The sequence below is a fragment of the Carassius auratus genome, unplaced genomic scaffold (assembly GCF_003368295.1).
Source record: "Carassius auratus strain Wakin unplaced genomic scaffold, ASM336829v1 scaf_tig00000254, whole genome shotgun sequence".
NCBI classification, from domain to species: domain Eukaryota; kingdom Metazoa; phylum Chordata; class Actinopteri; order Cypriniformes; family Cyprinidae; genus Carassius; species Carassius auratus.
Window position 1 is genome coordinate 539,135 of NW_020523286.1, and position 22,754 is coordinate 561,888.

Here is a 22,754-nt window from a genome sequence, read left to right on the forward strand (position 1 = left end):
CACGAGGATGGGAGCTGAGCGAACTACAAATGTTGAGCCCCATTGACTAAACTATATAGTGCCCTCTGCTGGGGTGGAGGACGTATTCTGCATTATAAACTGCTTTCTCCACCATTGAGGAATTGAATGTCGACAAATTTGAATCGGATTGTTTTTTATGAGCTGAAAATATACATCTATCGCTACTTCCGACTACAACTTCTGTAATTCTTGCAAAACTGTATCCGTTGGAATGAAAAGGTAAATTGAATTCTGTAGCATGGTAAGTGTGATTATATTCCAGATAAACAAATCCAATAGGAGATAAAAAGGTTGAGCAATTCTAATAGAAATGTCATATTTAATATAAACTGTTGCATGCTAATGTAAAGAAAACCATTATATAAGGCTCATTAAATGTGGATAAAAGGAAATTTAATAAAATTTTAGGTGTGATGTCTGAATGCAGCATGTGTAGGCTACTTGTTTAAAATCGAATTGCTGGCTTTTATTTGACCATACTGAAATATGTTGCATGTTAGAAAATACAGTATTGCTGTCTTTTTCTAATAGTATAGACTAATAGTCTAATTTCTAATAGTCAGGGACAATGTTCATGTAAAAGCTAAAACAATCTATATATGAAGAGTTTATTTGCAAAAACAGATAACTCCTTTTTTTTTACTTTCAAAAATCATGTTTTTTTTATTACATTATCATGTTTTATTGTCATAGTTAGCTGTATTTTTTAGTTATTCTTTTTTACCTAATCAAAACAACCCAGCTGCAGTTTGATTGAGATTTAATTGGAATGCACAATGAAAAAAAACATGACTTTTTTTAAAAATGTATCTGATTTTGCAAATGAACTCTTCAGATAATAAAAAAACCTACATATAATAAACATAATAATAAAAAAAAAAACTTGAATGAGGGGAAATCTAAATAAAATATGAGATCTTAAGCAATATCATGTTTTGCAAGTAACATAATTTTAATGAGTTTTATTTTGTTTATTTTATTGGTCTTTATTCCCCATTAACCTTTCACTGCATTATGTCTGCATTATGTCTTCTATACATAAGAGGGAAACATTCCTTTATACTGAATTAAATATGCTTTAATTTAGCTTGTTGGCACAGTAGCTAAAAGTAGCCTTTTTTATTATTATTATTATTATTATTTTTACTTAATTTATTTAAATTAACTGCTTGTTCTTAACATGAGTACTTGTCTATCTAGCATATTATTGCTTCTCTTTTTCGTTCTTTCAGTGCTGTGTCCCCCAGCAGCATGGAACTATTGAAAGATAAGTTGCTGTTCTGTGATTGGTTGGATTGCAGGCCTGGTTTCCTGCCATTGGCTGGTTGTTTCTTTGAGCATTTGTATACTGCAGGGAGGCTCTCTCCTGATGTACAGCAGGGGGAAGGAGTGAGTGCAAAGAAAGGAAAAAGGGAGGGACCGAGGAAAAAGAATAGAGGGAGAAAGAGTTTTCATATATGTGGGAGAAGCCGTGTCAGTTAAATGGACTGGGAGACTCAGAACTTTGTTCCTTCACTAAAAGAAACATTTGAAATCAGCACTTCACAATTGCTGTGCTTTCTGAGGAAGATACAGTGGTGTCATCAATGTTAGATTCACAGATGGCTGCACTGCGCAAAGATGGGAGCAGACATGACAATGGATTTATATTGATAGCTTGTGATCAATAAGGACAATATCACAGGGGTGACATTTAAGGGACGTAAAGCCAGGCTTGTGAGTAAGTCTTTCTTTGGAAAAAGAAGCTAAATTCTAGTGCTTATATTGTTTCACAGATGAAAATCAGACAGTGTAACATAACCTCACTGAAGCTGTTGATAAAAAGAAAAAATCATCCACATGCTCAGATGAAAAGAAAAAAAAAAGATTTTGCATAATCTGACCACCTGATTTATGTACTGAGATTATTGCTATATACAGTAAGAATGTTGTAAATTCACTTACAGGGAAATTGTTTTGTTCTTTTGTGATTTAGATTCTTTGATAATTGTTTGATACTTATATGATTGATATTAATATATATCTGGCCTCTACTTCAACAAAAATAGAACATTTTTGACATTTTGATAAATAAACAGATTGATATAAATAGACTGTATTGATCCAAGAGGGAAATTAAACAAGCCTGGTGGACAATAACATCCAATCAAAGCTACATTTACTTTGAAGGCAATAGTGGATGACTTTTACTATGGTATATGTGTGACATTTAAAAGCTAATCTGACATCAGTATGTCAGTTCAGTGCTAAAGCTAATCTGAGAGCAGATTCATGGTCTGTCCTTCAGCCTTCGCTCCCAGTGGTTTGATATGAGCTCACTCACGTGGGTTGACCATTTTGAATCAAGCCCTTCCTTTTGGTCATTTTTTTAGTCTCAAAGCTACAGTGTTTTATCAGAAAATGTTTTCTTCCTTAACTTTATCAGATCCGCTGTCCAATGCATTGATTACATACAAATTCACTAAGCAACTCCAGGAAGTGGAGAAGGATATCATTGTAAAGAGTGTCTGTGAAAAGAGCGGCCATGGAGAGTTAATATGTGTGGAGGTCCAGATGCCTCTGTCTTTGTGGCCGTGTCCAGGGTGATGCATGTGTTATTTATTTGAAAGGAGCTGCTGGGCGGCCTGGGCCATTCATTGGGCCTGCAGCTCTTACTATGTGCTTTACTCTCAACCATTCAACCTTGCTGAATCTTCGAGGTGGGAAGTATGCTATTTGCCTTTGTCTATTCACTGGCTTCAGCCTGGTCTTCCCCCTGCACGTTTTTTTTCTAGTGAATAATTCAATCACACTGACCTCCAGCTGTTATGTTATCTTTCATGAAATAAGATAAACTCTTTACAAGTAATTTGTTTAGATAGGCTGTAACTAGCACTATTAGCAAAGTGTATTCCAAGTCATTTTCCCTTTCCTTGGAATCCAACTCATGGCCTTGGCATTACTAGAGCCACACGTTATGGGAAGGAAGACATCTGATGTGGTTAACAAATTGCAAATTTTATTTTAAATGCTGGTACCGAGTACTGACTGATGCAACTAAACCTGTCCTGAAGTCTTTGCAGCACATTTCTCTGTATCATCCTCTGGTCATTCCTGTTGGTTGAACTGTGTTGTTCTTACACACACTGAGAGTCTCTCCCAGTAAATGTGGGAGGAGATATTGTGCAAGGATTCAGCTGGTAAGTCAAGCCTGGATCTGCCACGCACTGTTGAGGAATTTAACATTTTCACCCAGTCTCCTTCAGTAAACTGTAATGTTTATGAACAGCACGAGAAAAATTTCTATTTCAGCAAAAGTTATATTTCACTGATATCCAGGGGTGTGGTGTTAGTTGCACTACAGTTTGAAGGCATTGTGTTTCACTAGACCTTCCTGTGTGTGTTTAGGGACTTTGAGGTGAACATTTTAGAATACATGTGTTGACACAAAGCTTTTCTCTTTTACAGGAGTGCTGATATGACTACATATTAACTTCATGGCATCTCCACAGCCTCTTAACCCTCCTGAAAAAGGTTAGTACGTGGATCATGCTGCTCGTTGTTTTCTGGATCTGTTAGATATTTAAAATGTAGTTAATTTCAGTTGATTAATTTAAAGAGAGGACCCATGCAGACCAAGTTGTTTTAATATTATTTATATACTATTGTAGTATTAATTAATATTTAAAATTTTGGCTTTTATTTTTTATTTGTAGGTTTCTTTTTCATTTGAGTTTGTTTTATTAATTTATCATTTTTAGTTTTAGTAATTTTATTATTTTACTTTAGTAATTTTAAACAAGTGTCATTTGATTTGTCCAAAAACACTTCATTAGTTTTTAATAACATTATCAATAACAACTCTGCTGCAGGACTTTATGACTTTTTGTTACCATCAATAAGTCTCTTAATATATGAGATAATTTGACCTTTTATCATAAGGTGAGGTTAGTTCAGGTTGTAAAACGTCATGTGGTGTGATTTTTTTTTTTTCTTTAATGATATTAACAAATAAATTATTTATAATATTTAAAAAAAACTTTTTGCCATTTTTTCCATTTGTGTACATTGACACTTATTTAAGTTGTAAGGGAATTTACTTTATAACACTTGAATTGAAACACTTTGAACACATAGACCATTACACCACATTACTTTTTTATTAAACCTTTAAAACTATTCTTAAAAATCATATATATTATAAGTTTTTGAAACAATATGAAATCAACATGAATACATTATTGTACATTAGGAACTTGAAACATTTGCTTGAAACTAGATTTTTAGCAGATTTTCTGTATCGTGGACGCTCATACGTCATTAACCTCACATACTAGGATTCAATTCAAATCTTCCGAGCCCAGTGGGGCTTAGTCATTTAGTCATGATTTGCTAGTCCTGCCAAGATGCTTGAGGTGGTGCGCCACATGACATCACACTGTTCACTGCACTCACTGGTATAAACAAGGCCCAAACAAAGCGTAGCTGTGCATGACACATTAGGGTGCGCACTTTTCAAACAAAGAGAAACCATAATGACAGTGTAAGAGCTGTTAATGACCCATGCAGGTCACCTGTTCTGGTATATTACAGAACAGTACAGTGTAAAACTGAAACAGTAACCCAGTTGAGGGAACACAGCATTACCCTCTTAATCTCCAGAGAGCTTGTGAAACTGCTTGAGGGCTCAGCAATGTGCTCAAGGTAACTGACCATATGCTGCAGCAGAGCAATTCTTCCACCATATGCCACCTGCTCTTGACACACAACTATCCTGCAGCCATGGAGACTGCTTGCATGAGACAATCGCTTAAATTTCTGGTTTCACCCAAAATCCACCTGGCCGGGTCTAAGGGGTTCTCATACTTTTGCTGGAGAGAGGGGAATGAGGACAAGAGGCACGGTAAACGAATGTTTTGTTGTTTTTTGATTGTTGAAGGGAATAGAGCACCTGAGCACCGCATGATTACTGACCTTTAGAGCCATTGTCAAGTCTTGAGCTTATATTGACTTGAGTAACTGATTTGTGTTTTTTTATAAGGTAAATCTGCACCATAAAAAAACTTTGAGGGAACTTAATGCAGAGATATTTTTCAAACATAGAAATGTGAGCATGGAAATTTCTCCTTTGTATCTAACACTGTTGATTTGCACAACCCACTTTCTTGGAGCGAGTGAAACCATTTACTATTATGGAGTACTTTCAGTATTCTCTATAGAGACCATCTGGTCATGTGTAATCCTGCTCATCACATGATCAGTTTTTCTCCGTCCAGTGGAGAAGAGCCTGTAATCTCTATTACTGTGTTTTAGCTTCTTTGCTAAACGTAACGTTCTAACAACTAGCCAGAAGTTGCCAAAAAGTGATGTCATGTTTTGTTGCTTAACCCGACTTTGTAGTTTAAAGCATAAGTTATATGCTGTCATTACTTCTGGATTCAGCTCAGAACTCACACATCCTTTTGTTGTATGTAACAGATTGTGTTCATCTGTATTATTTTGTCCAGCTGTTCGATGTTTGTGGTATGTGTTATCAGAGGGAGGGAGTTTTGGCTTTTAGCTTGTGAGTTTTGGATATTTTTCTGAACAAATCTGATGACTCGCAAGGGTTTTGTCTCCAATGTTATGGTCAAAACATATTTTTGTGCCTTTTTTTTTGACTCAGTCTGGCATCATAATGACAAACAAATGTAGCTGCTCAGATACAGAATGTGCACTGAATCGTAAAGACCTCATTTTTGTTTGTTGTGTTTAAGCTTTAAGGTGAAATTGCATTATGCATGCTAACTCAGAATGTTTCATTGCAATCAGTCCATAGCAGGCAGGCCCTTGGGATTATACTGTGTCTTAATGGTTACACTGATAAACACAATGCTCATGAAATAAAATACAGTAGATTCACAGGATTATTCTCTATTCTTAAAACCTTTTTATAAATATTTCCAAATCTAAGCAATCATATAGCAACACACTGTGTTCTGAGTGTTTATATGAGCTCTGAGTGTTTAAGTTCTGTGATGGTGTTTTGAGTGTTTATATGCGCACTGTGATAGTGTTCTTAGTGTTTAAGCACTGTGATGGTATTCTGAGTGTTTGTATGAGCACTGTGATAGTGTTTGGAGTGTTTAAAGGTCCCGTTATTCGTGCTTTTTTGAAGCTTTGATTGTGTTTACAGTGTACAATATAACATGTGTTCATGTTTCGCGTGTAAAAAAACACAGTATTTTTCACACAATTCACCTGTCTGTATACCGCTGTTTTCACTGTCACAAAAACGGGCTGATGACTTCCTTGTTCTATAAAGTCCCTCCTTCAGAAATACGTAACGAGTTCTGATTGGGCCAGCGGTTCCTGTGTTGTGATTCGACAGCAGCTGAGCGTGCGCTGCCCTCCTGGTAACGTGATTGGGCTAGAACGCACGTGCTGGAGATGTACTTATATTCACAGGAGCGTTTTTACTGACGAGATGGGCATGAAAATCGCATTAGTTTCTTTGCACAGCCCTACCATCTAGTTAACAAAGCTAAACAGCGTTGCCCTTTGTGTAATAAGTTACAGAAACTGTTAAACACACCAACTTAAATAATAAAATACACTTACCGGTTGTGGTCCATAAACAACGCCTTCTCCAGACAAGGAGGGAAGTGATCCATTTTTCAAGAATAATCTTTGTGTGAATGCGGCATTAAACTGATTGAGATTGAGGAAGTTGTCCTCAGCAAGCTGTCCTCAGCAAAATGTGCTGCACATAGTGTTACATGTGGATTATAATTTTCGGGAACGGAGTTAAACATAAATTGTAACCATTAATCTCCAAGTACAGCATCCCTGGGTAGCCCAAACAAAGATGACTGGACTCCGAGATGAAAATAACAGCGTTATTGGCAAACACAAATGCAGATCTTCCTTCTTCTCCGTCGGAGCACAACAAGACCACGCCCCCCTTTCTGTGAATTCATGTGGGCGGAGGTTAGTCTAAAAACTGTTTTAGTGACGTCATTACTACAGGAACTAGAGGGCTGTAGTCCAAACGGGTCGTTTTTGTAGGCGAATTCTGTTCAATAAAATATCTCGCTTGGCATTGAACTTTAGAATTTTACAGATGAATTTTATTTTAGAATTTTATACTCTAACAACAACATTACACACTAACTAAAGTTTAAAACATGTGATTTCACATAGAGCAGCTGTTACTACAAAGAGCCGTTGTTAACTGAGAAGATGCGCCAAAAAACGCTGAAAATGAAGTGGATTTGCGCATCTTCTCTATTAACAACGGCTCTGTGTAGTAACAGCTGCTCTATGTGAAATCACGCACCTGATGGAATTAACCGCTGATTAGAGAACCGGCTTTACTGACGAGATGCGCATTAACGATCGGCCGATCGTGATCGGAGCACCCCTACATGGGATCATGAAGAAGGGGACCTTTAAGCACTGTGATGGTGTTTTGAGTGTTTGTACCAGCACTGTGATAGTGTTCTGAGTGTTTAAGCACTGTCATGGTGTTCTGAGTTTTTGTATGAGCACTGTTATAGTGTTCTTAGTGTTTAAGCTCTGTGATGGTGTTCTGAGTGTTTAAGCACTGTGATGGTGTTCTGAGTGTTTGTATGAACACTGTGATAGTGTTCTGAGTGTTTAAGCACTGTGATGGTGTTCTGAGTGTTTGTATGAGCACTGTTATAGTGTTCTTAGTGTTTAAGCACTGTGATGGTGTTCTGAGTGTTTGTATGAGCACTGTGATAGTGTTCTGAGTAGGGCTGTCACTTTTAGTTCAAAAATCGATTGCACAATCGATCGGACCAACCAAAAAAAGTTTCGAAAATGAAAATAGGCAATCGATTTTAACCAAATATGTACACTATTAATTTTAAATGAATGAAATAATTATAAAGAATTCCGAAAGTGCAGTATGCGTTGCGAAAGCTAGACAGAAAATACCAGCAATTTTACGTGCCTATAAGACCCAGTGACATCGAAAGCGACCTCTTATGCTGCGTTCACACCAAACGCGAATAGAGTGTCTGACGCAAATGATTTCAATGTTAAGCTCATCGGTCTGAAAAGCGAGGTGTGCTCTGATTGACCAGCTATCCAGTATGTTGTGATTGGACGAATGCTTCAAACGTGTGATGGAAATGTTACGCCACTTGCCATACTGTGATGCTGTGTGCTGGTCAGAACACTTGTGTGACAAGACAAAAACAATAAAACCCATTACAAATGAGAAATTTTTGCATCCAGTGGGGATATAATTCTAGATTATAATGGCTTGCCGTGTTGTGTTTTATCACGCTGCATAAACATAAAACCACGTCTGCATTTGTGATCAGAGAACAACAAGTGCTACTCTACACTGCTCAAAACTTGCATTTGAATCATCAGTGGCAAATCCTTTAAATATGTAAATATACTTACAGACTATGAGTCCGAACTGCTGGCATTTTTCATAAAATGCGTTGCACACATCCGAATATTTGGGTTGAACTGTTCTGGAACAGTGTTGTAAATACAGCTTAACCACGGATTTCTAGTTGTGTCTTCTTTTGGAAGGACAAACAAAGTATTTTTGCTTTCACAACGAAACACACAGTGTCTCCACAACATGGCAGAAGCAACAATACTACGGCGAGAATCAAAGTTATGCCTTATTTCTTTGTGTGTGCATTTGGGCGTACTTATGCAAATCTTCCCACATTGTGACATAGACATGTTTGGGCGTGGTTAAACAAGGCATTTTAGGAGGGCGTGGGAGAGTCTTAACTTTTATAAAGAATATCACTTTGGGTTTGACACTTTGGTCTTTGCAACTTTAGGTGTCTCATCTATTCACAAACAGCTTGTAACACTCCATAGAGAACGGAAAACTTGAAATCATATCATATGACCCCTTCATACAACCACTCATAACATGCCATCAACCACATAGCATTGCTCAAACAACCACTCAGAACACCTCAGCAACCATCTAACACTCAGAACATCAGAGCAATTCCATTGCAACACTTAAAACACTCAGAACAACTTTTCAGTAACCTAGCAAAGCTTAAACAACCACATGGAACACATTAGCAACTGCATAGTAGCACTCAAGTAACCACTCTTAAAGACCCAACTACCACCTACCTTGCAACATTTAAACAACCATCCAGAACACAGTAGCAACATAGATTACACATTAGTGCCCTTTTCTGTGGGCCTCTATACATATATAAGCCACTGGCCATATTGGATCGGTCAAGGTCAGTCTGAACATTTCCATTGGACTGTGTGTCTGCAATCGTAGTTATGAATATATATCACATTTCTTTGGGAATTTAAATCTCATCAGTTTTTAAAATGTGTCTCTTATCCTATTTTCAGCTGTGAACCTTTTTGTGTCATTTCAGAGTCCATGGTCACTTCTGTGACTCAGAAGGCCCAGGAGGAGGAAGAAGATGATGAGGAAGATGAGGAAACTGGCGAGAAGTTTGAGTTTGATGACAGCGAAGATGAGCAGAATAAAGTGGAGAACTCTGTTGAGAATAAAGAGTCAGGAAGTCCTCATGTGGAAGCTGAGCATTCAGAAAATACTAATGGTAGCACTGCCACAAATGCACTTTATTGTCAAGCTATGAATCGTAATCAGCAGACGGTAAACGGAGGGACCCCTGCTGGTCTGGAGGACCAAAATATCCCCACACATCCTCACACAACAAACTCAGGTCAATCCGCAGTACGCATTAGTCACAAAATAAGACTGTTTTTATGTATGTTGTATATTAGATTACCTCACTGATTCTTGAACCATGGGATAAAACTTGTTTTTTATTATAACTTATTTTGTCCATGCACCCAAGAATCAGTGATCTGTTTGTAGGGAAAATTATGAAACATAGTTTCTGTTCTTCCTACAGAGATGGTGACCAGACAATCTCCTGATGGGTAAGATTGTCTGTATGCCTTATTTGTTATTCCTCAAATATTTTCCTCTTGGAACATCTTGAACCTTATTTTTCCTACAGGATGTTGTTATAGACACTAAATCTTTATAGGCTTACTGTTTGAGGTGTTCGTCCCCCAAAGGACTTTACTCTATGTCTTAGCAGTATAGTTCTATGGTTGAATATTATTTACCTTTTATGTTAACACATTTCTTACTGTGTTACTGGCTCTAGTGACATCTAGTGGTGTTATGGGACCATTAGCACACAGTGACTGACAAGAATAAACATGGAGGGGGCAGTATTTCAATACTTCTGCATTTCTGTTTTGTTTTAGGTGTTCTGTCTCGGCGGAGCCTAGAGTAGCTGATGAGCAAGCAAGCCTTTGGAAAAGAAATAACATTTATGAAGGTATCCTACTTAAAGAATATCTTTTGTGTTTGTGGTTATAAATGTTGCAAGATAAATCTATTTAAAGCAGTCTACTTGGACTAGCTGGACACACCAAATTGTGTAAGAAGTTGATACACTGTTGCAATAGCAGTCCAAACACCCATCTGGCTAGTAACTGGCTAGTAACTTTGAAATGTGGTTAAAATAATGTCGTTTCTATCATGTTTCAGCCATGCATTTATATCAAAACAGTGTTAAAATGTTGAAATGGCACTGAAATTGCATTAGATATAGAAAAAATAGTTAAGAAAATACAGTTAAGTCACTGTTGAAATTTCAAAAGAACATTGTAAACATAGTACAATATCAACATTGATTCGATTGACAAAATAGAAACAAATCTCAGCAGTGATTCAGCCTTCTTCCATGGAGTTTGTGAATCAATGCTGGCTGGGAAGGCATTTCAGTGCTTAAATCTGACAAATCTGTTTGAAAATGTATCTTCAGGTTCACATTTTGGGCCAGAGTGCCTCTATACAGCTATCCAGAAGTCTCCCCACACACATGCTCAGACAGGTTGGTGGCTCTGTAAAGGGGCTGTACCATGCCTTTCTGTAAATCCACACTAATGCACAAATCAGCATGGAAATCAGAGACCTGAAAAATAGCAATGACTAATCCAATCCAGACCCACAGGAACCTCATGAGGAAAGAAAACAACACACCCATGCCAAATGTCCATGCTTGGTTCAGCCTAATAAATCAGATTATGTGGAGATTTTTCTAGAAAATTCTGTTGCAATCCAATCAAATAACACAACAAGCAAGTGACTGAGCAAAAAAATCAATCATACAATGAATATGAGATCCCTTGTCAATATAATTCATTAAATTCCTAAATTGTGAAATCTGCATTGGAAACAATTGTATGCATGTTCCAAATAGTTAATGTAAACTAACAAACTACTTGGCATTATTTTGAGAAGTTCTGGTAGCGTCAACAATTCAACGGCCATAGTAGAAGTGACTTCGAAGCTGTGTCCCTGTGCGGTTAAACAGTCTCTGCTATGTGTGTTCAGCCCCAGTGCACTCTCGGGAATGGTTCAGTGTGGTTTCAGAGCTCACTCTGCGACTGCATAAAGGTACAATCCCCACTCCCCAGGACAGTTGGAATAGCTGTGCTGTTTTTGTATTTGACTTTAGATCTCCTTTGACTATTACACGGCTCTCTGGAATACTTGATTCTGATTGATCAGTCCCCACCTTCAGCCATCTGATATTTCCTAAAATTCTGTGTTCCCTATGACAGTACTGTATTATCAGTCTGTTCCTATTGGTAACTTAAACTAGAAATATGTTCTTGTCTCTTGTATCATGGCAGAATCTCTCTCTTGCAAGATGCAACTGGCAGCTTCTTTTCTCTCAGTTATTAATTGTATTTATATTTATCTCAGAGGATTTACATTTTAATATCACTTCAATAGTTGCAGTGTTCGTCTTACTGCTAAGCTGATTGTTTTGTATGTTATAGTTGACCATTTTTAATAGCAGAAACATGTAATATTATTACAGTTTATAATAACAGTTTTCTATTAAAAAATATATATATATTAATATATTGTACAATTGTGTTTATTCCTATGATGGCAAAGCTGAATTTTCACCAGCCTTTACTCCAGTTTTCAGTGTCACATGATCCTTCAGAAATCATTCTAATATGCTGATTTATTACTATCAATATTGAAAACATATAAAACGAGATGACCGCTTAATACTTTTGTGGCAACCACAATAATTTTTACAGGATTCGTTGATGAATAGAAAGATCAAGTGACCAGCATTTATTTGAAATATAAATATTTGTAACGGTTGATCAATTTAAGGCATCCTTGCTGACCTCTACTGACCTCAGATTTTTAAATGGTAGCGTATTTATTTGTTTGATCAGTAGCCGTATAATAATTAGTGGTCTATATAATAATAACCAGCTGACTGTACATGATCCTTTGCATAGAGCATAGTTAGATCTGTCTTGATCCCTTTGAGCCTTTTGTTTACCAACATTCAGGAATAATTAGCAACCCAGTCAAGTCTTTTTGTTGGATTATTACTGTTGGAGTATTCTGGCATCATAGTACTGATGTTTCAGGCTGTAGATAGACTTACTGTAGTGCACTGTATTGACATTGTAAATACAGGCTGTTGCTGTGCCATGACTAATAATGAGAATTGGCTTCTATATCCACTCCCTGCTGCTGTCGTTTCTACACCCTTTTAGACCTTTCTGTCTTTTCCTCAGTGTTCAAACATTTACTTATGTGCAACATCACACTGACAATCATTGTTGTCGACAAAGCTACATAAAAATATAAGTAAAGCTATCTAAACAACATCTGTGACATGATGTTGATTATTGCAGAAAATCATTTTGAGCTGCACATATTGAGAGAAATGTACTTATGCAAGTGCAATGCCAGAAATTCAAATGTTTCTCATTAGATTTTCACACATTTTTACAAACTGCAAGATAAAAAATGATTTTCTGTGGTAAACAACATGCCACGGATGCTTATCTTGGGTTTAACCTGGAATATTCCCAAGGGAGATATATATATTGTACTCCCACTCCTAATTAACGTGTTCTCAGAATTTTAAATGATCTCCCTCTGACATCCCAGACAGTAGTCTCGATATATCCTTCAGATATTCAGAGGCCTAAACAGTTTAAAGAACCTTTCACTTTGAGATATCTTAAGTTCCCGTGGGGGAGACTCAGCAGGCGACTTCATTAGCTAAAAAGAGGTTGTCAACAAATCTGTGCACACTGCACAGTGTACGTATCGTCAATCTGCTGTTCGTGTAGGAGTATTTTTTGTTGTAGTACTGTTTTCAGAATATAAGCTCATCTATGTCAAAAGGATTATTAATGTGCTTTTCTGTGCTAATCATAGCTGAATTTCATTTGCACTCAGTTTCTCAACCAGCACTGAGCTTAATGTGATAGTTCAGCCAAAAATGAACTTTTTGTCATTTACTCACCCTCATGACATTCCAAATCTGTTTTTTTTTTTCTTATTTTGAACACAAAATAAAATATTTTAAAGAACACTGGTAATCAAACAGTTGATGGTCCCCATTGGCTTCCATAGTATTTATTTCCCTTCTATTGAAATCAATGGTCCCACCATTGGTCCCACCAAAGATATGCAGGTTAGGTGAATTGAAGATTCTAAATTCTAAAGGTTCTAATACACCCCCCTCCTAATCAACTGGTTCTTGTCATGAATATAGCCGTAGATGCTGGAATGGCATTAAGAAAAAAATAAACAAACAAACATGGAAATCAATGGGGACCAACAACTGTATGGTTCTTGTAAATATCTTATTTTGTGATCAACATTAAAAAAGAAACGTATACAGGTTTGGAATGAGAGTGAGAGAGAGACATGAGAGTGTGTAAAGGATGACAACATTTTCATTTTTGGAAGAACTATTCTTTTAATACATGGTGAAGTTCTGATGAATGATTATTAAATTATTTTTGAAGTTATTGTGCTTCAAATTAGATCCTTAACCCAATGTCCCTCCCACTTAAAGTAGTATCCTATCCTTTTTTTGTTATTCTTGCTTTGAATATGCTCAAGTATCCATCAAACAGTTCTATTAGGAGTCTATTATCCTTTGTGTAATAGAGTTTATTAGATATATTTAGAAGTTTTTGTTGCTCCTTGCTCCTCCAGGGAAAGCCGTTCCTGAATCAGATGAAAATTCACCCTGTGAACAACTGAAACCGAACTCAGATCCTCCTGCTCGCTCAGAAGTCATCTACGATGATGTGCCTTGTGAGAACATCACGCCACCAGATGCAGGTCAGTGTCTGACTGCGAGTGTCATCTGTCCGGATCAGTATTGTCATCACCCATAGGAAAATTCTTACTTGAAAGCTATTGAATATCTCAAATAATTCTTCAAGATAGAAGTGAGGTGAAATGGAGAGCAATTATTTATTTATATATATTTTATTTACTCTAACAGTGTACTGTGGTAAAATTAAGGAATTTTGTGAATTGATTTTTCAGTTGTTTTATGTGTACTATAAATTATTTATTTAAATTAAATTTATTTAAATTGAATGCTGCTTGAAAGTTTGTGAACCCAAATTATTTTCTATATTTCTGCATAAATATGACCCAAAACATCATCAGATTTTCACACAGGTCCTAAAAGTTGACAAAGTGAAATCAAATACAGGAAACACAAATATTTACTTTGTCATTTATTTATTGTGAAAAAAAATCTGTGTTACATTCCTGTGCATTGCAAAAGAATGTGAATCTATGATGGGATGTTGGTGGGTTTCCTCCTATGAACTGCTTGCTTCAGTTAATTACTTCAATAATTGCTAAATTTCAATTAGATTGAAGGGATAGTTAAAAAGAAATGACCCCACGTTTACTCACCCTCAAGGCATCCTAGGTGTATATGATTTTCTTCTTTCAGATGAATACAAAGTTATATGTATTTATAATATCAGTGAATGGGTGTTATTTTTCAGTAGTCCAAAAGAAGTCAAATAAAGTCTGGGGAGTGAATGAAGGCCTCCTGAAGAAAACAGATTTGTTTTTGTAAGAATAACATTGATTTTTAATGCTTCATAAACTGCAATATCTAGCTTCCACTAACTGTCGTATGCACATTCACAATAGAGCACCGTTCCGGTAGATGACGTTGGAGGATGTAGCCATAGCATAGTTTACAGGAGCAAAGGAAGCAAAATATCCTTTGTTTATCAAAGGAAAACTAGACTCCTCTTGGTTTATATCGATATCCTCAGATTTTTTTTTTTTAGAAATCCTCATTTTGAACTTTTGTTTTGCTCTCTCCTCTGCTGTTCTGCATTCTTCACTTCCCTACATTCTGCGTTATCCACCAGAATGCCATTGTATTGTGAATGGATGTATAACAGTAAGCAGATTCCTTTTTAAAAAAGTTTAAAATATTATAATTTATCTTATTTATTGCATCAATTCACCCCCGGAGCCATATTTGACTTATTTTGGACTGCTGAAAAATAACACTATTCACTGCGATTGTTAAGCTTGGAAGGACATTTTTTAATATAACTTCGGTTGGATTTGTCTGAAAGAACAAAGTCATATACACATAGGATGCCTTGAGGGTGGATAAATCATGGAGTAATTTTCATTTTTGAGTTTACTATCCCTTTTGGGCTGTACTTTGACTCGGCCATTCCAAAACATTATCTTTATTCTTCTTTAACCATTCTTTTGGTAAAACAACTTGTGTGCTTGGGGTCGTTGTCTTGCTGCATTGCCTGCTTTCTTTTCAGACTCAGTGTTCGGACAGATATCCTGACATTTTCCATTAGAATTTGTTGATATAATTCAGAATTCATTGTTCCATCAATGATGGCAAGCTGTACTGGCCCAGATGCAGCAAAACAGGTCCAAACCATGATACTACCACCAGTTTCTTATGCTGGAATGCGGTGTGTTCTTTTCCCCGAACATAAAGTTTTTCATTTAAACCAAAAAGGTCTATTTTGGTCTCATCTGTCCACAAAAACATTTTTTCTATGTTCTTTTTGGAGAGAAGTGGCTTTCATTTCATTCAACTCTGCCATGGACACCATGGTTGTTCAGTGTTCTCCTGATGGTGGACTCATGAACATTAACATCAGCCACTGTGAGAAAGGCCTTCAGTTGCTTCAAAGTTACCCTGGGTGCTTTTGCAACCTTGTGGAATATTGCAAGTCTTGCTTTTAGAGTGATCTTTGTTGATGGACCACTCCTGGGGAGGGTAACAGTGGTCTTGAATTTCTTCCATTTTCCCACATTCTATCTAACTGTGGATTTGACATGATCAGACTTTCATTGATCCCTCTTCCTTAAATAAAACCGGGCACGCAGTGACACCTGATAGTAATTGCAGTGATTGAAAACACCTCTGAACAGAGGACTCTAATTTCATCTTCAAAATAGCTGCTAATGATAGAGATTAACATACTTTTGCAGTGCACATACATGTAACAATGAGTCATCTTTCAAAAGAAAATGTTTATGACGTTTAGGGTTATATTTATGTAGGAATATAGAAAATTCTAAAGGGTTCACAAACTTTCAAGCAGCACTGTATATTACAATGTGTTGTTATCTATGGTTGAAGGAAATATCCACAAACTTAACACAGAAAGGTACTGGTAATTTTCTGTCAGAGCATTTTCTGTTCTATTCTGATTAGATGACCGAGTTTCAAAAGACGTGCACAGATTTGCATTGTTTACAAACAAGAATCAGATTTCAGAAATTTCCTTCTAGTTAAGTCAAACTATCTTGTCTGTTATATCTGCATTAAGGCCTTTTTTTTCTAGAAGAAACATCTGACCCAAAAAATATACATCATTTCTAAGGAAGATGACAGATCTTTCAGCTTGGGCTATTGAACGGCGTACTTAAATTCACTGGGGGTGTTCAAGAGTTTGAGGAGGCCATGTGACCCAGAACCAAAAAAGTGCAGAGGCTATTAAAGTCCAAACTCAGAGCAACTATTCTACAGCATTCATATAGCACAGTTTACTTTTCCCTCTGTAGTAACTTGCCTATACCAGCTAACCCACGTACAGGAAGTAGATCTTGACTCAGGACATCTTACTTCCTCCTACCTCAAATTATTTTGGTTAATATTTTTTTAGAGGATGATGTGATCTACGAGGAGGTGCAGAGATCTGGTGAGTCTGGACTGATAGACAACGGCTGGGGCTCCAGTGAGTTTGAGAGTTACGACGAGCAGTCAGACAGCGAGACCAAGCAGCCCACCCGCAATAAGGTACAAATACACTTACCATTTATTATCAAAACTGACTAAATAAGTAATAAAATGAATAAATTACATATTCTGCATTTTTAAAAGATAGTAGCATACAATCACTAACAAGTCGAAAGCAATATCAAAACAGTGGTCTATCCATGCTTGCCCAGCATTAGCTTAGCCAATGGTGTGTGTGTAGGGGAGGAGCTATTGATTTGTGTGACCAATGGCAGAAAGAAGCCTTAATGAAACCTGTTTGAAAACAATCACTATTTATGCTAATTCTGTTCAGTGATCTCAGTAGAGCAGAAATTACACACTTCAACTATAAAAAAGGAAAGGATTTTTTTAGCGCTCGGTTTCTTTCAGTTCTCCTTCCTTGCTGGGTTTACCGTGTTCCTGTTCTTAGTTAATGTCTGTTGATGCATGCTGAGAGGATCAGGTCTTAATCCACAGATCATGCATGAAAACAGGTACAGAAATCCTACTAGACTAACCAGACTTGGCCTTATGCTGTCTGAACTTGGGTAACTCTTTTTAATGAATAATTTGTAAGTGGTAGAGCTGTTTGAAGTGTGAAGTTTTAGTACCGTGAATCGAGACAGACACTCTCTGAGGCTAAATCTCTTGTCTTCTTTACGCTGTTATGTCTGTCTTCAGTTCCTTCTGTTGTTGGCCTTGATGTTATCACTGTCTGCCTGTGTCTGTCACTCCCTCAATCTCATTGTTTTTCTCCTTCTCCCCTCTTTTTTTCGCCATTTTTCTTTATGCACCGATATATTTCAACCCCCACCCCCTGTACTGCCTGTGGACATGGCTTTATGGTAATGGATATAGATTTCCCCAGATGTACGACGTCTAAAGCAACGATGTGTCCAGACCAGGCGTGAGCTAGCCATGCGGTTAGGGGCTCGAGATGTCGGCCAACTCAAACAAAACTATGACATTAAGGTACCATTATAGAGCGGTGGGTGTGTAGTTATCACTGATACTTGAGACGTGACAAAACTTACGAATGACTGTGCATATATTTTCTGTCATAACTGTGATATGACAGCTCCATAAAGGAATTGTTTTAGATTTTAGATTGTTTAATTTTTAATTTTATTTTAGAATTTTAGAATTACCACTATTTTAAATTCAGTTAATAATTAGTAACATTAGACAACCAAAATTGCTCTTGTATGTAATACTTCAAAATATATTTTAAGTAATATTTCTAAATATATTGTATTTTTAAAAAAAATGCTTTTATTTAGCAGGGATGCAATTAACTGATAAATTGTATCAGAAATCTTTTGTAACAATATACGTCTTTGCTTTTTATGAATAAATGTACTTTCTATCAGAGAATCCTGAAAAATGCATTATGGTTTCCACAAAAATATTAAACTGCAAAGCTGTTTTCAGCATTGATAATGAAAATAAATATTTCCTGAGCACCAAATCAATATATTAGAATGATTTCTGAAGAATCATGTGACACTGAAGACTGGAAATTTAGCTTTGCCATTACAGTAATAAATTACTGTACATTAACATTAACAGTTATTTTAACTTATACATTTTTTTTTCTGAATATTACTGTTTAAATGTCTTATTAACTTTCAGAATGGAAAAAAAAGGGAAACTTCTTTTAAAGACATGACAAGGAAAAATGCACATGGAAGAACCCATAAAGGAGCTCTGCAGCATGTTTTGTCTCCGTTTTAAAGATCAGTGTTATATTACACATCAGACTAAATATAGATTATGTAGATTTAGTTGCAATTTCAACTGTTCGCCAAAATTCTTATATAGCTAGTAGTTATAGTATTCCATCATGCTTATAATTTTACAATGGAGAGTCATTTTTGTACAATGAAAATGAAACTGTGTGAAATGAATCCACTGAGTGTTGCAAGAGAGGGACCTTGAGGGTTTGTCCTGGCGCTGCTGAACACACTGATCTACAAACAGGAATTTATATCTTCTCTTTTAGTTTTGCTGATTTATTTTGTTCCCTGCTGTCATCTTATGCACTCAACCGATCTCTGTTTCCTCCCATAGGTTCAACAGCTCATGAAAGCAGCTAGGAATGGCACGAAAGATGGACTGGAAAAGACCAAAATAGCCATGATGCGAAAAGTGTCCTTCCTGAGTAAAAAAGACTGCACAGGTTTGACTTTTAGACTCTCATTTCCTCTTGTTAGTTTCTGGTGTTTTTTTCTGACACCTGGTACGTTACAGTACAGAAACAATGCTAGAGACTAGATGCTTCTTTGAATGTTTGAGTTATTCTGAGATAGCAAGTGGCATGTTGTTACAGAGCTACAGAATAGTGTTTAACTAAAGCTTGAAGTTCGACGAGATGGAAAGTATTGGAATAGCAGATGCCAGTGAGAATGAGGAGTTTAACTGTGGTTTTGACTCTCAATGTGCAGATGACACAGAGGAAGATTCTGGATATCTGGATGTGACTGTATCTGAACTCAAACATCCACCACCTCAACTTTCTCCGATGCCAGAAGGGCTCAGTAGCCAACAGGTGCGTGTTTGTATGTGCTTAAGCGTGAAATTGGCTACATTACTGTCAGTATCATATATGTGTCCTGCTCATTTATGAAATATTTACATACTCTACCTAAAAAAAATGTTTTGGTCAGTAAGTTTTCTATTTTTATTGTTGAAAGATAATAATATCTTTATTTTGCAAGGATTATTTCAATTGATCGAAAGTGACAATGTTACAAAAAAAACTATTTCAAATAAATGCTGTACTTTCTATTAATCAAAGAATCCTTTTTTTCACAAAAATGTTAAGCAGCACAACTGATTGATAATAATAATAAATGTTTACTGAGCACCAAAGACACTCAATGTGTCACTGAAGTAATGGTTTTGGAATCACAGGAATAAACGGCTTTTAAAAGTAAATTAAAACAGGAAACAGCTATGTTGAATTGTAGTTATACTTAACTGTTTTTACTGTATTTTACTGATGCCTTGGTAAGCATAGGAGCATATTAAGCCGCTGTTTTGCTGTCAGTTAACCTAACTGAATTTTGAATTTTTGTATGTCACAGGTTGTCAGGCGCCATATTCTTAGCTCTATCATCCAGAGTGAAAGAAGCTACTTAGACTCTCTCAAGAGGATCCTGCTGGTCAGTGACACAATCATGACATTACATATGATTGTATTGATACTATATTTCAGGATTCTTAATGATCACTTTTCTAATAATTCGAGATCCAGAAATATTCCTCAAATTTCTTAATGAAGTATAAAGGAGGGGAAATTAGGAATATAACACAAGAGGGAAAATATACTGTAAAAAAAAAATGCCTACGGTATTTTGCTGGTCTTAATCTGGTTAGCCAGCTGGTCCCTCAGCCTGAGCAGTTGACAAATGCCCAAACCCTCTCTAAAACCATTCAAACTGACCATCCTTCCCATTTTGGTTAAGGTGGTTGGCACCTTTTTTCAGCATGGTAAAAACGAAAACAAAATTTATGAATACACCCTTATCTTATTGTGTTGTTAAAGCTGGGAGATTCATTAATTCTATTGTTTTATATTAAACTGACAAAAGCAGATGTATTTTTTTATTTTATTTAATCAACAGAGAGATAAAAACCCAAGTAGACTCACTCATACCTACTACCTGAATTTATATTTTAGGAATATAAGAAGCCTTTGATGGAGGCGGAGCCGCGGATCCTGAGCTTGAAGAAGATCCAGCCTGTTTTTTATAGACTGAAGGAGATCCTGCAGTGTCACTCCATGTTTCAGATTGCTCTGGCCTCCCGTGTGGCTGAATGGGATCATACTGAGAAAATCGGAGACCTTTTTGTTGCTTCAGTACGTCTCCTGTTGTTCTACTAAAACGTTCAATTTGTGGTGTGTTTTACAGCTTCTGTTTTTTTGTTCATTGAGCTTTCTTTTTTTGCTTTGGTTAAGAAGACTTTAAGGTTTCATTGATTTGCGTCTCATTTTTTTTCACATGTGTTTTTGATTTGAAACATAGCATAGCATTGATCCAGCAGATTCAGATGGCCACAAATATAACCGTTTGTATTCCCCTTCATGTTAAGATGAAGGGTTTTGCATAAGGGTTGTCAGATCTGCTTATCAAAGTCAATTGGACTTTGTAATGCTCTGTATTTATAACCTAAAATGACTCACTTTCTTGTGTTTCTGTGTTGAGCGATCTTTGCAGATGGAAAATTGGAACATCCTGTAGTCAGCAGTTCTATTGAAAGTGTGCTAATTTCCTCTGCATCACACAGACTGTGCTCTGCAGCTGAGCACATAGCGTTTAAAACAGCGTTTGATCAGTAAATGAAAAACAATCTTTCAAATAGTCCCTTCATATTAAAGTTATAGTACCCTTTCAAAAAGTACCAATATATACACTTTAGGTAACGTTTAAGTACTAATATGTACAATTTAGGGATAAATAAGATATAAATATGTTTAACTGCCCCGGGGACAGCTTTGCACCTTATTCCTGAAAGTGTGTAGGTTACAAAGAATTGGGTCTCAACTAGAAGTATATGGATCTTATGTTTTGTCTGAATTGTGGATTGTTATGTCTGCCACTGAGCTGATTGTTGTTTTCATCTCCTCCAGTTTTCCAAATCGATGGTGCTAGATGTGTACAGCGACTATGTCAACAACTTCACCAATGCTATGGCTCTTATTAAGAAAGCTTGTATGTCCAAGCCAGCATTCCTGGAGTTTCTCAAGGTGAACTTCTCAACCCTCTCCTAATTGTTCACCATTTTATATTGGAAAGCTGTATAAAGTATAAACATCTAGTTCCATTCTAGTCCCTGTCTTTTCTAACCTGTTTTTGTGTTCTTCTGGGTTGTAGAAGAAGCAGGCTGCCAGTACAGACAGAATCACTCTTTATGGCCTGATGGTCAAACCAATTCAGCGCTTTCCCCAGTTCATACTCCTACTGCAGGTTAGTACCCTGAAAGCTCCAAACACACACTCTCTCTCACACACACACCCAAAGCTAATGACAAATGACAAATAAGACGTTTAACTCTTTAATAATGGTGGAATTTCCTCAGAATGTTACACATGAGGAAGTGAAAGACCGAGTTCGAGTGAAGCACATTATTTTTATCATTTAAATACAGCATGTGCTTACTATCAAAACCATGATATGAAACTGTGCAGATAATGCTTAAATATGTAAGACTAAAACCTGATGAAATCCCTTGTGTATGCTGATTACTTATACAAGACTTTCTTATTTTACCACAGAAGCAAAAGTCAAGTTCTGCAAGGACTTTTTTGTCTTTAAATCAGTCTTATATTCAATGACTTCATTTGCATGTAATCTCTGGGGTGCTGAGGCTTTTACCGCTGGCTGTTTTTCTGGGACTCTTGAGTTCATACAGAGAGTGTACTATGTGGCATGGTTTTTAAAATGTGTTTGAGTTACAGTTAAAAAAGAATGAGCTGAAATGGCTAAATTAGAGCGATTACAGAAAGGCTGTCATGAAGTAGAATTAACAACCCTCTGTAAATGTTAACTGTGTAAAGTAAAATTCTAAACTGGTAACTGGATTGTTATTTGAGTATATCCACAGTTCTTGGATTATTGTGGCTTTGAG

At 36.5% G+C, this 22,754-nt stretch overlaps 1 protein-coding gene across 7 annotated transcripts in view; it reads left to right on the top strand.

Annotated features, from left to right (window-relative positions):
- Window positions 1-243: 243 nt before the first annotated feature.
- The window catches only part of LOC113068873 (rho guanine nucleotide exchange factor 10-like protein), a 43,904-nt gene continuing 21,393 nt past the window's right edge, over window positions 244-22,754 (top strand). Inside the window, exons 1-16 of one of the 7 annotated variants that reach the window (XM_026241753.1) lie at window positions 244-262; window positions 3,469-3,534; window positions 9,390-9,704; window positions 9,897-9,924; window positions 10,261-10,334; window positions 10,824-10,892; window positions 11,396-11,458; window positions 14,057-14,185; window positions 17,029-17,162; window positions 17,982-18,095; window positions 19,194-19,302; window positions 19,568-19,671; window positions 20,210-20,287; window positions 20,806-20,985; window positions 21,757-21,873; window positions 22,001-22,093. In XM_026241753.1, the coding sequence (XP_026097538.1) occupies window positions 3,498-3,534; window positions 9,390-9,704; window positions 9,897-9,924; window positions 10,261-10,334; window positions 10,824-10,892; window positions 11,396-11,458; window positions 14,057-14,185; window positions 17,029-17,162; window positions 17,982-18,095; window positions 19,194-19,302; window positions 19,568-19,671; window positions 20,210-20,287; window positions 20,806-20,985; window positions 21,757-21,873; window positions 22,001-22,093 (1,644 nt within the window). In that variant the 5' untranslated portion in view covers window positions 244-262; window positions 3,469-3,497. Of the gene's footprint in view, window positions 263-1,381; window positions 1,742-3,181; window positions 3,201-3,468; window positions 3,535-4,621; window positions 4,904-9,389; window positions 9,705-9,896; window positions 9,925-10,260; window positions 10,335-10,823; window positions 10,893-11,395; window positions 11,459-14,056; window positions 14,186-17,028; window positions 17,163-17,208; window positions 17,618-17,981; window positions 18,096-19,193; window positions 19,303-19,567; window positions 19,672-20,209; window positions 20,288-20,805; window positions 20,986-21,756; window positions 21,874-22,000; window positions 22,094-22,754 lie in introns of those variants that run through there. The other 6 variants (XM_026241751.1, XM_026241752.1, XM_026241754.1 and 3 more) reach the window with 6 other exon arrangements.